The sequence below is a fragment of the Physeter macrocephalus genome, chromosome 1 (assembly GCF_002837175.3).
Source record: "Physeter macrocephalus isolate SW-GA chromosome 1, ASM283717v5, whole genome shotgun sequence".
Taxonomy (NCBI): domain Eukaryota; kingdom Metazoa; phylum Chordata; class Mammalia; order Artiodactyla; family Physeteridae; genus Physeter; species Physeter macrocephalus.
The window spans coordinates 110793809-110811607 of NC_041214.2; the positions used below are offsets into that span (position 1 = coordinate 110793809).

Sequence of the window (17799 nt, forward strand, 5' to 3'; positions counted from 1 at the left end):
CACTTAAAGTATCTGAAATAGATTTACCAGAATATTTCAATACTATCCCTGTACATGGAGGGTCACATAAGTAGCATGGTCCATATTTTTTTCTGTAAGATTTCCCCCATTAAACCAGTAAATAAATTGCTAACACTGATAAAGTTCAGAATGGTCACTTCAAAGTTATTTTGAAGTAACATGAGGAAGAGGAGATTGGCTTTTTAAGTGTTTGTGACTCTGTTATATGGAAGAAATTATCAGGAGACTCTTCAGATTCAATTTCCCTCTGACTGTGTCTATACCTTGAAAGAGAAAGTTGAGGCAATTATATAGCTAATTAGAGTAATATAAATACCTTCTTCTGAACTATTCAGGCAAATTGGAGAAAAGGTACTTTTTGATTTGATGATTGATTTAATTATTAACATCAGAGCATAGACACTTCATTTGAAACAAATCTAAGCTTGCATAGTGATTTGCATGTAGTATAGTAAAATTAAGTCCTGAATAATAGGTCACAAATGTTGAATAACAATTAGCCTCTACAGCAATTTCTACAGTTATAAACAGCACTTCTAGTATCTGCACATGCTAGGTTCTGGTGTTTGTCATTGAATTGTTTTATTTGTTCCATTGTGTAGATAGATTGAACAAAGGGAAGCTTGACTTTTTGGTAAGAATATAGGCTTAAAACTTGGCTTTTTAAAATTTTTTGCAAAACTGATAAAAAATAAAATGCTTCTTGCAGTTTACTATCAGAGGAAAATACTGTTTCTTCCATGGCAATCATGACGCCTTAAAGGAGACACCTGCAAAAGTAGGCCTCCTCCAGACTCTATGTTTTGTCTACATCAGAAATTTGTAAGAAAAGCGACATTTTTTTCATGGAGACTCCAACAAAATTCTGCAGAAACATTTAACCTGTTTCCTCTTTGTTCTAGGGAAAAAAACGGAACTTAGGTTTTTAAAAACCCACATAGGAACGCTATGCTTGTGTGTGGGGACAATGTCCTCTCCCACAACTACTGTTTGTTTTCCCCAGTAACGGTTCCTGAATTAAGAATAGTCTTTGCAATCTGGAAGCACAGCTGCAGCAGCAGCTGAGTGGTTTACTTGGGAGGAGAGGGAACACCTGTTGATGTTCTCACTTGAACCAGGAGAAAACTGATCACAGATTCTTCTATCAAATGAATAACGACCTAGTGGCAGTATCCTTTAGAGGTTAACGACTATTTTTAGTGTTTGCTACACAAATGGATGCTCCCTCCAGGTTAGGATACAATACCCAAGAGTTGTATTTTTTTTTTTTTTAATGAATGTTTTCAGACACGGAAATCAGCCAAAAACATAGGCGGTCATAGAATGAGAAATTAAATCTCAGGTGTCCAAATTGGCTGGTCCAATTAAAACCTATCCCCCAAGCTGCAATTATCTGGAATAAAACAAAAAGCAACTTTCATTTCAGGACCACATATGCAAATCTAAGTGCCATCACAATGGATTTTAATGCTTAGGGGATAAAATGCAACAGATTTATTTTTTTTCCTATGGTCACCTTTTATCTATAAAACCAATAATCAAAAGAAAATTGAAATGAAATGAAATAATGACGGATCCTGTAAGATCTAAGTCCTGAATGTTGTTTGCTTATTTTCAGTATACCCACGGGTGCCATACAAACAGGGCTGACCACAAACATAAGTGACAAGAGCAATATTATCAAAATTCTCTCACTATTGTCATGCTAACAAGCTACACTGAAATCTATCAAACCTACAAATATCAAATGCTGACTGGCATTCAATTCAGATAGAACACTGACTGCAGTCACACACTGTAGGGTCAGTGAAGCCTTCTCCCGAGAGCAGGGGCCTGTGACAGTCAGTCAAAGACTGGGTTTCGTATGCCGTTCAATACCAAACTGGTGGGTGCCTTCCTGTGCAGAAGGGCCAGTGAGCACAGGAGGAGGGAAAAGCTCATGACTCCCAGAATGACCATTCCTGATATCAGTGCACTGGTGATGGCGTTCAGCTGGAAATGAGGTTCGTTTGGAGAACCTGCAAGGAATAAACACACACAGTGGGAAGGTCCAGTATCAGATTTAACTCACCTTATCCCAATTTAAACCGGCAAAGCATCTGTCATCAGTATCTTATAGAATAACAGCATAAGACAATTATGCTACAATTTATTTGACTATAATTCAATTCAATACCCAAAGGATTGTATGGTTTAGAGGCCTGGTATCCCCCGGGCAGCCAAAAAAAGTCATCTATAAAATGTTCTAAAAATTGACCAACAGGTTGCATATGAGTTCAGAAATCCTCAGTGAACTGTTATTTAAAATATAACAAGCTTGTTAAACCAGAGCTCATTATTTTTAGCTGATTACAGTTTTGTAACTAATCACCAAAAAATACTTAACATTTAAAAAAATTATACTTTAATTTTCAATATATGTTAATTATCTTACCAAGCTGTGAATTGTTGGTTGGAGTCTCATCTGGGGGGAAGAAAAGAAAAAGAAAAGCAATATTGTGTCTCCAAATATTTATCTATGTCTGTTATAATTCTATAATTACTTTTTACCTATATGTCCCCTCACCGTCACCCACAAGCTCCCTGGGAAAGGCAATAAGGAAAGTCCCGCTAAACCGTCTGCTTTCTCATTTCCTGTTCCATGTGTCCAAGATTTCATCATCTATCTATTCCTCCAAGCCCACAACCTGCCACTGCCCTGGGCATACAAATAAAATCGTAAAACATACTGTGCTGTATTCTTTCCTGCTGACTTTGCTTCATCATTATCTCTCCAGTCAGGTTAGTGGGGTCAGTAATTGTTAACAGCTATTACATTTTTTAGAGCCCTATAACCTGCCATTTATTATTCTGTTATAGAGAAACATTCATTATTTAGTGCCACTCTATTTTAAGTGATGTCTATTTGCCCATTATAATCTGCAAAAACCATCAAATTCCAAGAAAATAAATTCGTACTTAATAACTAAATGAAAAGAAAAAATCACTCCTGAACTTGAGTTGCAGTTTTATTTGCATCTGTTAAGTAAAAGACTGAAGCCATTGATTTTTCACTTTTCCCTGACAAACATAATAGATGCAATGAACACATTCACTTGGTTTCCCAGTTTTTGTTACCCATTTTGTAATCATATAGCAATTAACCCTTGAGCATACACAATGAGTGGATTTTATATTAGTGTTTAAATACATGGGTGTATATGTGCCTGTGAGTGTTTGTTATTTGAACCATAAAATGTGAGCAGTTGGCTGTTTGATTCTGGAGTATAAATACTATTACAATTAATACGTGTGTAATTTCATACAGTTTACAAAGTGCTGTCTCATATGTTATCACATTTAATTCTCATAATTGCCATATGGTTTAGATATTATTGCTATTCCCATTTTACAGATGAAGAAACTTCCATCTGTCACAGCCTCCATGATAAAGTAAACATAGGCTTAAATAAAAGCTCAGTTTCAGAGTCCCTTTTCTAAAATAATATAAACTAGCAAGTGTGGAAATATTTTTAGTAAAAGAGATAAATAAACTATAAAACTCCAGGATTAGTATTTGAAATAATTGATGGGAGAACCTGGTGAGATATTTATAAAACATCTGATGCCATTTCTTTTCAGACATATGGGTCTTGGCAGAAATTATGGTTCTGCTGTTTGATCCTGAAGTACAATGTCCAAAATAAATAGAGCACTCATTCATAGGATTCTTTAGAATGGTGCAGTGCATTGCTATAGGACAAAAAGAAAAAAAAAATACAGATTTTCATTATAAGACATCCTTAGGAAAATCCTAACCTCCAACCAATATCATCCTACAAGGACAATAGCTTCTCATTGAAAAAGACGGGATGTATGCACTGTGATTAATTCATCCAAAAGATCTGCGTCCCCCTTTCCCAAAACAAGCTGCCTCACTGGAACATGGAAGAGAATATATAATGCTATAAAATTCCCTTTTAAAAGTTATTCTTTGCTTAGGAATTACATTTATTTGCTCTTTAAAAAAAAGGTTTCTATTAAAGAATAGAAAGTTTCCTCCCATGTATCCCAAAGTAAGCAAAAGTTCTATGATTGTATGCCCCCACTATTTTCTGCAATTTCAGGTTAACAAAAGAAGTCAGAATATCCACTCCTCTCTTACATTACCAAAGCGCTTTTGTAAGAACAATATCCCAGCTGTCATCTACAAGGACTTGGCTGTGGACAAAATCTCTGTGTGGGGACAAAGATGCCAAATGAGCCACAACAGCTGCAGGCTCCAGGACTCTGAAAAACTGAAAGCATCCTACCTTTGGTAGATGGCTGAAATCAGAGTGTGTAATATTTGAATATTGTTTGGAATTGTACTCGATACTGAATAAGCTTAGAGAGAATAAATTTATCTGTTATCTTCTGTTTCTGGTATCCTGCAGTTAGGATCATTGCAATTAAAAGAAAATCAAAGAACTGCCTAGAAAAGGGAGGTAGAGATTTTTCAGGAGCTTTTTGTCACCACACACTTCTGTTTTTCTCTCACACCAACTTGGTCTTATACACATGTACACTAAAAGAAACCTTATGGAATTCGAACAGATTGGAATTCTAAACTTGGTGAGCTCTTCAAAAAACATATAGCTAGCTGAGGACCCGTAGAAGGAAAGTGAGAGCAGCAATACCACAGCTGTTTAAAAGCCAGAAGTGGAAGATAAATTGTCATTCTCTGCTTTTCTCTCAGATAAGTAGCTGAAATAAATGGAAAAGGTGAACATAAGTGCAAAGATATATGCAGAATGAATATTTTTCCTTTCTAAGCACAAACTATTTTTTTAAGTCTTCAATTTACCTATGTGGTAAAATGAACCACATATTTGAGGTTGAGAACCTCAAAACTTTTTACTCTCCATTGGGTCATGTTCATTAATAGTCTATCTCTACATTTGAATTCTAAGATTCCCCAAGGGCAAAGACTGTGGCCTGTTCTCTATTTTATTCCCAGTTCCTAGCAGAGTGGCTGTCCCCGTAGGGGCTAAATAAATATGCTAGAATGAATTATTCAGTGAAACTCAATGACACTAGTTGGACAAGAGTTTGGCTTGAACGTCTCCATATGAATTTTTGTAAAAAAAAAAAAAAATTAGGTACTACTATTTTCCAGTGATTATACCTTTAAATTTCCAGGATTGTACCCCATGATAAGCATTTCCCTACCGAATAGTTTTAGCATTTCAGATCTTAAAATAAGAACATTTCATGAATTTTGAGGATTTTGAATTCTGAGGATATGAATATTTTCCTAAGTCAACTAAAAAAAGGATTAACAATGTTGGGTAAAAATAACCACAACGGATTTGACTTCATTAGAGTAAAACAAAACAAAACAGAAGTTCTGAGGTTTAACAACTTATTAAACTTGATCCAAGCCAGATGTCTAGGGGAAGGCATGGTTCAGTGATGAAACAGTGCAAAAATTCCAAGTATCAGAGAGCTCTGAAAACCAAGAGAAGAAGGTAGCCCTGGACATTAAGCTGGACATTAAATTTACATAGAATTTGCCTGTGAATGACTATAGCTTGATTTCTGAGTTGTATTTGTATGGAATTTAAAATTAAAAATTTTTAAGGATACTATAGTATTATAATGAAATCATTGTTACACATGGTCCTCTAGGCAGTGAGGCCACCATGATATCCAAAAATAAGGACCATCCTACTGCTATTTATCAAAGTTACAAAAAAAAAAAAAAAAATCCACAGAGAGTGAGAGAGAAATGAAGGAAGGTTAACCATTATCCTTTGGGGGCTTTACCGGTGGAGAGACCAAGGTGACTAGGAGAGAACCTTAGTGCATTGGGAAATAAATGTCATCTTTGAGGTGGAAACAATTCGAAATTGGAAAGGAAGAAATCCAGGCATGACATCAGAGGTATTGTTATCAAAGCCATTAGCTCTTTGAGGTTTTAACATAGATATTTCAGATGACTAGACGTGAGGTGGAAGAAACCTATAAACCTGGATAGCTGGTGGGCTACAGTCGGATTAGAAACTGCTGCTTGGTAATCTTTACTGGGATTTGGAGATCTTAATAATTTTGGTCTGTTTTAAAATTATATTATACTAGTAAATTATTTAAAATTTGTAATATTTAAATTTGATTTCATCCAGGTAAGAAGGAAGCAAAGAAGTTAATAAGGAGGAAAAGTCATCTACTTAACATGGACAGAGAAATGTCACTTTCAAGGTTCTTTTCTTATAGCAAACTGACTCCAGATACGCTCCATAGAAATAAGAATATTTTTTATTGTGCCTACTCAAAAGCATTCCTAATTATTGGCAGCAAGAGCTGAGTTTCCATGCAGTGTAATTCTATGAGCTATTTCCGACAACTAGATAGAGATAAGGATTTGGTCTCTGACAAACCACAAACCAGTCATTTTCAAACCATTCAAAACATACCAAACCCTCAAGGAGTACAGACTAAGTTTGAAATTTTATATTTAATAAATTTCTGCATTATTTAAAGGGCCTCTTAGGCTTTTTAAAAAAATACTAATATGTGTACACAAACACAAAGGAGTGAATAATTAAAGCAATTGTCTGGATTTTTCAGGCTCAACTGACTTTTGCTTAATCACCCCCTTCAGACAAAACTTTCTTTTCATTGTGGGACAGGAGGCGTGGGAGAAAAGGTAAAGATAATCTAATTGAAACATAATAATAGCCTATGGCTATTATAAGATAGAGAAAAATTATTAGCATATAGTCCAAATCAGAATTCTGCTTTCCCTTTTTAGACAAATTTAGAACCATAGAGTTAGAAAGAATCTGAAAGGCTACTTTTTCCAACCCTTTATTTTAAAAATAAAGAAAGAAATGTTTGCCCAGAGAAGTGGAGGAAAATCCCAAGTTCCACAGTTTATTAGGACAAAAGCTGGAACTAGAACCAGTTTTTCAGACTTCAGTGTGTGTTGTTTACAATGCATGTCTGTTTTATCCAATTGATTCTGGATATCTCCAGGTTCATGCTTGTAAAGCAGTATCCCTTTGGAGAGTGTGTGTGTATGTGTATATGTATGTGTATGGACATGCATGTACAAATATTTGTATACATGAAAATGTATTGTATAAACTCTAATGTGTCCATTAGAGTCATGAGCACAAATGAGTGCACTGGTGGGCGTATTTACATACTACTACAATTCAGGATCCAGGGAGGAAGCAAATGGTATTCAAACTAGCAATTTAAGGAGATTTAATAGGACTATTTATAAAGATGGAGGGAATTCACAAGAGAAAGTCAAGTTACCTGGGCTATGGGTTAAAGGGAGAGTTTCCAGGACTCTGAGAGTAGTTGAATGGAGAGACTTGTCTGGTGGGAGCTGTGTGGACTTCACACCCAACCTCTGACAGCGCCACCTATTGGCCAAGTGCAGCCAGAAACTACTTGGCAAGGCAGCCAGGGGATGCAGTTCACAGAGACCAGTATTCAATGTCAGAGAGGGGCTGGGAAGGGCAGAGTGGATCTGGATGGGCAAATGAGACATGTCCAGCACCATATACTTTGTGTGTGTGTGTGTGTGTGTGTGTGTGTGTGTGTGTGTGTATGTGTGAAGGGAAATGTGGTAAAGACAATATTTCCCTTAGTAAGTTGAATAAACAGGAAACTACCATGAAATTAAAGTTGTCTAGCAGTTTATCTTGTCTCACAGTTAATTAGTGCTCTTTAAGAATCACTTTGAGTTCTCCTTAGAAGCCAAGGAACAAGCCATTTTGGAACCGTCTATTACTACACACAAAAGGAGGAGTGCTCTTACCACTCCGAGTAATGATGGGCCCTGCAGAAAGGACAGCATTTCCAGAAGTGCTCTGGGGGCTCCAGGTGGTCCTCCTCCCTGCATCTCGCCTTTCTCTGTGGTCGCAAATCTAAGGAGTTAAGAAAACAAATGAAATTCCACGCCAGCACAAAATTGTTTCTTTATGGCCATTTGGAAAGCAGATTCTTTTAGAAGAGATACCACATGTTTAATTTTATTCATTTACTTCTGTGCATTTATTTAATTACTTTGCATATAACTGCTACAGTATTTCTTATCCTGACTTGGGCCGCATTTCTTATTTCCTCCCGTTGTAATTGTGCATTGCCTCATTAATTTACATAGCTCAATGGCTCCCCTGAAAAAGAGCTGTGTTTATCAAACTTTTCTACTTTTATTTCTCTCAAGGCTTTAATAAATCTTTCTCTGAAATGTTGGTCAGAACAGAGCCAAGGAAATGTGGAATCTCCATTTAACCCCAACTCTGATATAGCTACTTAGGACTAAAGCAATTAATGATTGTGAAGAAATGCATGAATTAGAGCACACATATAAACACATTAAAGCTATCTCAAATCAAAAAACATGACTGCATTTTTCTCAGGTTAATATTGCTGTAACACTAGGGTGCCTACTGTCTAGATATTCTACTCTGCTCCATAGCCCTACTGAAGGACTGGAAGTTCCCTGGTTACTCTGTCTCATGTGTTTGTGACTTTGACCATCCTTTGGCATGGAGTGTCTCTTACACTCTTGATTTTGCCTCTTTTGGGTTCATCTGTCTTCAAAGTCATATCTCTTCCACTGAGCGTCCCAGCCTCTCCTGTTTCATCTCTCTCACAATGATGAATAATGCCTTTTACTACAGCCCATATATATGTCTGCCTTTGCACCATAACATTTTGTCATGTTTTATTCCATGATTATCTCATGATCCTAAAGGATAAGCTAACTGAATTCAGAACTCATTTCATGCATCTCTGTATTCCCAGTATATTGCTTGGCACAAAGCAGCATTCAATAGATCTTTCCTGGATGAATGAAAAAACTGTACTTCAAACTATTTGACCTGATGCATATCCACTTTCTATGTAGAAATTAGTTCCTAACACTTGATAACTTTCAGCTTAGATCAATTCAACAGTTCAGAATAAAGTTGCTAAAAACATACTGGCATAAGGAAGGGGCAGTCATCAGCTCTGCAGAGCTTGGTAACACAGTGCAGGAAGACAGTGGACATTTTCTGATTCTTGTGTTTCACAAATCGGAACACTTCAAAGGAAAAGCGGCCCTGCTGGCTCCTGCCGTTTTCAATGATGGTGGTTTGAGGATCTTTGTCACAGCTACACGTTAGAGAATGTGAAAACGATATTATTGGAAAGTACCAACCTACCGTGACTTGTAAATTAATTTCTGCAGTATTAAGAGTACCCCATTACATTAAGAGCTAACAAAATTATGCCATGTTATAGATACTTAATAGGAGAATAAACTAACTCAACAGATATGTAAGTGACTTAGATCACAATATTTAAGCAGATCAGTTTCTGAATATTATTATCAAATTTTAGAGGAATTTTACTTTCATATGGTTCAAAAATCCAAACAGTATAAAATATATATAGTAAAAAGTCTCTCCCCACATCTCTGCCCTTGTCCATGCTCTCCCATGTCCACACACAAACTTGCCCGTGGTGACCTCACATGTTACTGCAGCCTCACAGGGCATATGCAAATAGAAGCAGAAGCAATATATTCTCAATGTTCCCCCCTTCTTAAACAAATGATAGCACACTCTATATTGTTTCGTACCTTGCCTTTTTTAAAATTTAACAATGTATCTTAGAGATCTTTCCATATCAATATTTAGAGAGCCTCCTTCATCTTTTTCCACAGTTGTTCACTATTTCATCATGCACACATCAGAGTTTATTTAACCTGTGTCTTATTTGTGTACTCTTGCATTGTTTTGAATCTTCTGCATTTTTACAAAGTAATAATGAATAGTCTTAATACATCATTTTGAACATGTGCTGGGTTATCTATATATCTGTAGGATCATTCAGCAGATTTTGCCACATCGCCCTCTATAAATATTGTTGCATTTTGTACTGCCCCAGTAATGTATAAAAAATACTTATTTCCCTCAGAGCTACATCAACAAAGTATATGTATGAAATTCTGGATTATTCCCTATTTGGTAGGAACAATAAACTATCACAATATAATATCAATTCACCTTTTTCTTAGTGTGAATGGATGTGTGCATTTTTCATATATATAGAGCCATTTGTGTTTCTTTATCTGAAAATTGTTTATGTTCTTTGCTCAAATTGTTATTGTACTGTTGGTCTTTTCCTTAAGATTCCTATAAATTCTTGGTTTTTAGGAAGAGTGGTTCCTTGTTTGTTACATAAGTTGTAAATTATTTTAACTTTGTTTTTTGGCTTTGGACATTCCTCCCAGTGTGTGTGTGTGTGTGTGTGTGTGTGTGTGTACTTTTCCTTAAGATTCCTATAAATTCTTGGTTTTTAGGAAGAGTGGTTCCTTGTTTGTTACATAAGTTGTAAATTATTTTAACTTTGTTTTTTGGCTTTGGACATTCCTCCCAGTGTGTGTGTGTGTGTGTGTGTGTGTGTGTGTGTTTGTGCACAGAAATTTTATTTTTACATAATTTAATTTTAAATATTTTATTTTATGGCTTCTAGTATGTGGGCTAAACAGGATTTTCCTTACTCCAAATTTCTAAAGATATTTTGCATGCTTTCTTCCATCACTTTTAAAGCTGTAGTTTTTACATTTAAATTAATCTATTTAAAGTTTATCATGGTATAATGAATGAAGTACAGATCCTATGCTATTTTTTTCCTTAAGATTATCTACTATCCAGCACTATTTTTAAAAATCTCTGTCAATCCCACTGATTTGCATGTTACCAAACTCTGTCATATAGTAAATTCCCATGTTTGGGATCTATTTTTCAACTCTATTTTAAATTTTTGTCTATGTGTCTAGCCTCACATAATATCATACCCCTTTAATAACTTTAGAGCTTCTATTAACTGTAATATCTGATAGAGCCATACCCTCCTCATTTCGATGTTGATTTCCCCCTTTCTTTGGCATTTTATGGATTTTTTTATCCCTTTTTTCTCAATTCAGTTAGCTTGTGATTCTCTGTTCTTGTAGGTATGCATTTCTCTGACTGTTTCTGGGATCTATGGCACTGGGACCCGTCAGCAATCACTCTTCTTCCCTGCTTCTCCTGCCACTTCTTCCCACTCTGCTTCCTGCCAGCCTCTTCCTACTCTGTTTAGTCTTGATCTTAACTGCTTTTATCAACACTAACACATATTTTGGAATTTCTAGGTTTTCTTTTCCTCCTAATCTCACTGAAAATGGCACTTAGGGGACTTTTTTTCGTTATCCATTTCAGTCTCTATAGTTTCCAAGAAGAAAACTGAAAGAATTAAGCTGAAGCCATAGTCATACCAGAAGTCTGATGATCTTATTCTACATTATCAATATGTAATCATTATAGAAATTTTGGAAAATAAGAAAAATGTCAAAACAAAAGGATCCACAGTCTTACTGTGCATAAATAACAAAGGTGAACCTTTTGATGTATTTCCTTATAGTCTTTTCTGTCACGTATTATATAAATGAGGTCAACTGTACAATCGTATATGCTAATTCTTTCATTTCATATTTTAATACATTTAAATTTTAAAGAACCACATATTTCTAAAGATAGAAATATCAAGAAGACAGAAGGGGAAGAGATAAAATAGAACCAACTATTTTTTTCTATTTTATAAATAATTTTATATGATTATTGTGTCTGTGTGAGCTTTCAACTTACTGGTTCTCCATAATTCACCTACCCATTTCCTTACTGCTGAACATGCAGTCGATTCTCATGTTTTACTATTTTAAATAGCACCGATAGACAAGAAAGTCATAAATATTTTAGAATATGCTTCCCAGTTCACAAAAGTAGAATCAAAGGATATGAAATCTTTTAAGGTTTTTTGATACATACTGATATTTTTTCCCAAAAATGTTAACCAAATTAACACTTCCAGCAATAGAATATGAGTGTCAGTTTGATCATACCCTCTGAGTATCATCTTAACATTGATTAGCCAGTAAAACTTATTCTTTTGGTTTCCCATCATATTACTCCCATCATGTGTCAATAAGTGGCAGTGATCAGAGCCAACTGCATTTTATAAGCATGATTAGAAGCCATTGTTTGACTCTCAAGTCTGTTCTTCTGTCAGATAAAAATGCTGAAAAGGAACTGAGATGATTGAATGTTTTTATGATCAATGTCCCCTTTCCCCAAATGTAGATTACATTCACTCTATCACTGTCTATTGGGGAATGGAGTTGAAGTTATTGGCTCTGATAAAAAAGGAGTGGTAGGCTATATTACACTTTCATATTAAATACTGATAAATGAAAAAAAGCATTTTGGGGTCTAAATTATCTAGCCCATTACTTGAATTTTATTCTCCTTTTGACATACCATGAGACAGTCTAGCTTTGGAAAAATAGTACCCTCTCACTGCCTTTCTCATATTGTCAATAATACCCTAGCCATGCTTTCCCTAAGACAGTGAAATATTCCCACATGACCTAAACATGAATAAAACATCTTTGATGGAGCAAACTTACTTGTAACTGTCATTCAACAACAGCCTTATCAGCATTTCATGTTGAAAATTGTTCTCCACTTTTATAGTTGCAACTATATAAGGACTAAAATTTCAAAATGTAAAACTTTAAATTTAAAAGCTATAAAAGTACCCTATAATTTGTTTATCTGACTTAGCTTTTCTATTTTAATTATCTACAGTAGGGTTATTGCTATCAGTACAAGACTTAGACACTTACCTAAGGAAGAGATCATATCGAATATCATCATTTGGATTCCCTGATGGGGTCGTGTAGCAATAATCCATTAAGACATTCCATCTGCAGGAAGAGGTAAGAATAATCTAGAGTCAGAATCTCCTTTTGGATATTAGTTACTAATCCAAGGGAAGTAGATATTGACAAACATCTTATCCCAGGGAACACAGTTTTATATTATTTGCAGAGACTTCTTTTTATTAAAATTTTCTCCTAAACTCAAAGTATTTAAAAGTCTGCAACAAATTGCTGTCACACATCAAGAATCACATACAACCAAGAATAAAAATGCCAAGAAGACAAAAAGGGAGAAGGTAAAGTAGAACCAGATTTCTAGAGTGTACTAATCTCTTCGGGATGTAATGTTAAAATAATAATATATGAGAAACCCAAAATAAACTATTTACATGCTACAATTTTTTTATTAGGGCAGAAATGGATCTTTACTTTTGAATTTCCTTTCAATTTTGATCATTCTGGATTTTCTAAGTGTCAAATGAAACTTGATTGATTTTGTTATTTTGCAGAGATGTTTCTGAAGATCGTTTTATATAATTTTGGCCCAGATTCTTATGGGGAGAGTTCTTTTGTTTTTTAATAAACTTTTATTGACTAGTAACACACATAGAAAATACATGAATCATAAGTGTTCACAAAATTACTGCATCTGATTAATCATCTTTCAGATGAAAAACATAGAACATTCCGGTATCCCAAAAGCTCTCCCCATGCCTTCTTCCAGTCACTACTCCTCCTTCTTTATGGGAAGAATTGCTATTTTCCAATTAATGACATGAAGTGGGTGTCACCCTTTAATCCTTGTAATTTGGGTTTTTTTTAGACAAATTTATGTATTTATTTATTTATTTTTGGCTGCGTTGGGTCTTCGTTGCTGCACATGGGCTTTCTTTAGTTCCGGGGATCGGGGGCTCCTCTTCGTTGCAGTGTGCGGGCTTCTCACTGTGGTAGCTTCTCTTGCTGAGGAGCATGGGATCTAGGTGCATGGGCTTCAGTAGCTGCGGCACGCGGGCTCCAGAGCGCAGGATCAGTAGTTGTGGAGCACGGGCCCATTTGCTCCACGACATGTGGGCTCTTCCTGGACCAGGGCTTGAACCCGCGACCCCTGCACCGGCAGGCGGATTCTTAACCACTGCTCCACCAGGGAAGCACCCTTGTAATGTGTTATTTCTACTTATTAGCATTCCTTTTTTTTTAATTTAGGCAAATATGTAAAATATATGTATTTTTACATATAGGCAAACCAAAAAGTATAGGCATTAACTTCTAAACCAAAAATTGGAGTACATGATTTGATATAGAGTTTGACAGGAGGCAGAATATTTGAAATCATCCCTCTCTTGGAGAATCTGAGGTCTATGGCTTCAGAAGGTGTGGCGATTGTGGGTGGGCGGGCCTTCAGGTGGGAAGAGTAATGTGAACAAAGGTGTGAAAGACCAGAAGGGAGTAGGAAGGTCCTGGGGTTCATGCGGAGCGTCAGGTGGGAAGGCTGAGATGCGAGCAGCACGGAGACACTGGAAAATCTGGACAGGAGTCTTAGGCGCTGACATTTTTGAGGGAAGACCAGCAGGATGAAGGAAGGTCACAATCCCCAGTTTGGCAGGGATGTTTTGGGGTGAATGTGCTAGAGAGTGCAGGAGGTGGTTCGAGATGCTGACAGCTGGACCAGAGGGTGGCTGCATGGGTGGAAGAATAATAGACATAATAGGCAAGGTACTTGGGAAGGAAAACTGAAGAATAAGATGGGGTGAATTCCTGAGAAGTTTTTTGGACATTTAAGGTGAGGTTATGTCACCTTAATATAGGGTCGAGTTTCCCATTTTGGAAACTGGGAGAACAGTGGTTCCACTGTTACTCTTCCTTTAAATACGTGTCTTTTCCCTTGATGAATCTCACCCCATTCTGACTGCTCTCTTGTTTGGAGTGTTAAGGATAGATATCCGACAGAGATGGCACTAGATCAGGGCCAGGAACACTGGGTAGGATTTGAGCTGGCAGAAATAAAATGGAAGGGTGTGTGTGAGGGAAGAGGGTGGTGGTGGAGAGAGAGTCTGGTCAGAGGCAATGGCATAAGCCGTGCTATGTTTGGCAAAAATGCATAGCCATGGATGTCGAGAGCGAAATGTTTGTACCTGGTTAGGGTAGGAGACGTATGAAAATCCCTAGGGGAGTGGCCTCAGGCCTATGCCCCTAACTACTTTTTTTTTTCCTTTTAATTAATTAATTAATTAATTTTGGCTGCGTTGGGTCTTCATTGCTGCGCCCGGGCTTTCTCTAGTTGCGGCGAGCGGGGGCTACTCTTCCTTGCTGTGCGCGGGCTTCTCACTGTAGTGGCTTCTCTCGTTGCAGAGCACAGGCTCTAGGCGTGTGGGCTTCAGTAGTTGTGGCTCTAAGGTGAGGTTATGTCACCTTAATATAGGGTCGAGTTTCCCATTTTGGAAACTGGGAGAACAGTGGTTCCACTGTTACTCTTCCTTTAAATACGTGTCTTTTCCCTTGATGAATCTCACCCCATTCTGACTGCTCTCTTGTTTGGAGTGTTAAGGATAGATATCCGACAGAGATGGCACTAGATCAGGGCCAGGAACACTGGGTAGGATTTGAGCTGGCAGAAATAAAATGGAAGGGTGTGTGTGAGGGAAGAGGGTGGTGGTGGAGAGAGAGTCTGGTCAGAGGCAATGGCATAAGCCGTGCTATGTTTGGCAAAAATGCATAGCCATGGATGTCGAGAGCGAAATGTTTGTACCTGGTTAGGGTAGGAGACGTATGAAAATCCCTAGGGGAGTGGCCTCAGGCCTATGCCCCTAACTACTTTTTTTTTTCCTTTTAATTAATTAATTAATTAATTTTGGCTGCGTTGGGTCTTCATTGCTGCGCCCGGGCTTTCTCTAGTTGCGGCGAGCGGGGGCTACTCTTCCTTGCTGTGCGCGGGCTTCTCACTGTAGTGGCTTCTCTCGTTGCAGAGCACAGGCTCTAGGCGTGTGGGCTTCAGTAGTTGTGGCTCACGGGCTCTAGAGCACAGGCTCTGTAGTTGTGGCACACGGGCTTAGTTGCTCCGTGGCACATGGGATCTTCCTGGACTAGGGCTCGAACCCGTGTCCCCTGCACTGGCAGGTGGATTCCCGACCACTGCGCCACCAGGGAAGTCCCCCCTAACTATTTCTTTAAGAGCCATTGTTTAGCATTTCTAAATGGAATGGCAATGGCAATATTTTTTTTTTAAGTGAATGCGCTAACTTTATGATTCATGAGGCTTTAGGCAGCCAAAATGTTTTAACCAACGAAAGATAACGGTTTGAAAATACCTGCCGTCCAGATTAGTGGCTTGTACAGCTGCAAATACTTTGGTTTTCAAAGGTAATCCTATACTCGGGATAATTAACTGCTGACTGTAGGTTGAATCCTAATGATGAAAAAAATAAGCAATTAATCTGTCATTGTCTTCCCAACAGCACATTTACTTAAGACAATAATGTCCTATAAAAGAAAAGGGGGCAAATCAACATCAATTTACAGAAGCAACTCCAAAAAGGACCTAGTTAATCCTCTAGTTTTTGGCAGAACTGTTCTTAAATCATATCCAAGTAACAAATTCATGCATAAATCTTTTTGTGTCCATAGTTTACCATTTATGATGATTAATGTTCAGTGTATATAAATTATATGCAATGGTTACTAGTCAGAGGTTAGTATTTAGTTTGTCTAATATTCAACTATCAATATTCAGTTTACTTAAATTCATATTCCAGTTATTTAAATTATATTAGTGGCTAATATTCAGTTTATTTAAATTATATCTGCTTCACCTTAAGCCCTTTGCCATTGGAGATGTAAGTCTTTACACTTTAAATAATGTCTCATTTACCCAAAGTCACTTATCTGGCAATTTGAAATTATCAAAATTTAATAAAAAACCTAAAAAGAGACCAGTGTGGTCTCTGAGTTGCCAAAATGCATGCCCTGGAATTCCTGTACTAGATTACATGGTAAGGACTTATAGAAGGGTGTCTTAGGACTTCATTTCTACCTTTTACCCTTAGTTTAGACCAATTCTGGAGAGTTTATTTATATCACTTCCCAATCTACAGTAGATGAAAGCAGCAAATTAGAAATTGAGAAGTGACAGCTTTAATTTGATAGTAAAGAAAAACAGAAAAAAATGTAGAATAAAGAAAAAACTTCTCAAACTCTAAGCTGTCAAATCATTTAGATGTCAAATCACCATATCAACAAACTGAAGGAGAAAAACCATATGATCATCTCAATAGATGCAGAGAAAGTTTTTGACAAAATTCAACACCCATTTATGATAAAAACCCTGCAGAAAGTAGGCATAGAGGGAACTTTCCTCAACATAATAAAGGCCATATATGGCAAACCCACAGCCAGCATTGTTCTCAATGGTGAAAAACTGAAACCATTTCCAGTAAGATCAGGAACAAGACAAGGTTGCCCACTCTCACCACTCTTATTCAACATAGTTTTGGAAGTTCTAGCCACAGCAATCAGAGAAGAAAAAGAAATAAAAGGAATCCAAATAGGAAAAGAAGAAGTAAAGCTGTCACTGTTTGCAGATGACATGATATTATACATAGAGAATCCTAAGGATGCTACCAGAAAACCACTAGAGCTAATCAATGAATTTGGTAAAGTAGCAGGATACAAAATTAATGCACAGAAATCTCTGGCATTCTTATACACTAATGATGAAAAATCTGAGAGTGAAATTAAGAAAACACTCCCATTTACCACGGCAACAAAAAGAATAAAATATCTAGGAATAAACCTACCTAAGGAGACAAAAGACTTGTATGCAGAAAACTATAAGACACTGATGAAAGAAATTAAAGATGATACAAATAGGTGGAGAAATATACCATGTTCTTGGATTGGAAGAATCAACATTGTGAAAATGACTCTACTACCCAAAGCAATCTACAGATTCAATGCAATCCCTATCAAACTACCACTAGCATTTTTTACAGAACTAGAAAAAAAAATTTCACAATTTGTATGGAAACACAAAAGACCCCAAATAGCAAAAGCAATCT

At 36.8% G+C, this 17799-nt stretch overlaps 1 protein-coding gene across 2 annotated transcripts in view; it reads right to left on the reverse strand.

Moving 5' to 3' along the window:
- Positions 1-1664: 1664 nt before the first annotated feature.
- Positions 1665-17799, reverse strand: part of ZPLD1 (zona pellucida like domain containing 1) — a 66093-nt gene continuing 49958 nt past the window's right edge. For both annotated transcript variants that reach the window (XM_055085755.1, XM_028487865.2), the window contains exons 7-12: positions 16054-16151; positions 12713-12793; positions 8985-9156; positions 7814-7922; positions 2456-2485; positions 1665-2039 (exon numbers count right to left, since the gene is read on the reverse strand). In XM_055085755.1, coding sequence (XP_054941730.1) covers positions 1864-2039; positions 2456-2485; positions 7814-7922; positions 8985-9156; positions 12713-12793; positions 16054-16151 — 666 coding nt within the window. In that variant the 3' untranslated portion in view covers positions 1665-1863. The remainder of the gene's footprint in view (positions 2040-2455; positions 2486-7813; positions 7923-8984; positions 9157-12712; positions 12794-16053; positions 16152-17799) is intronic.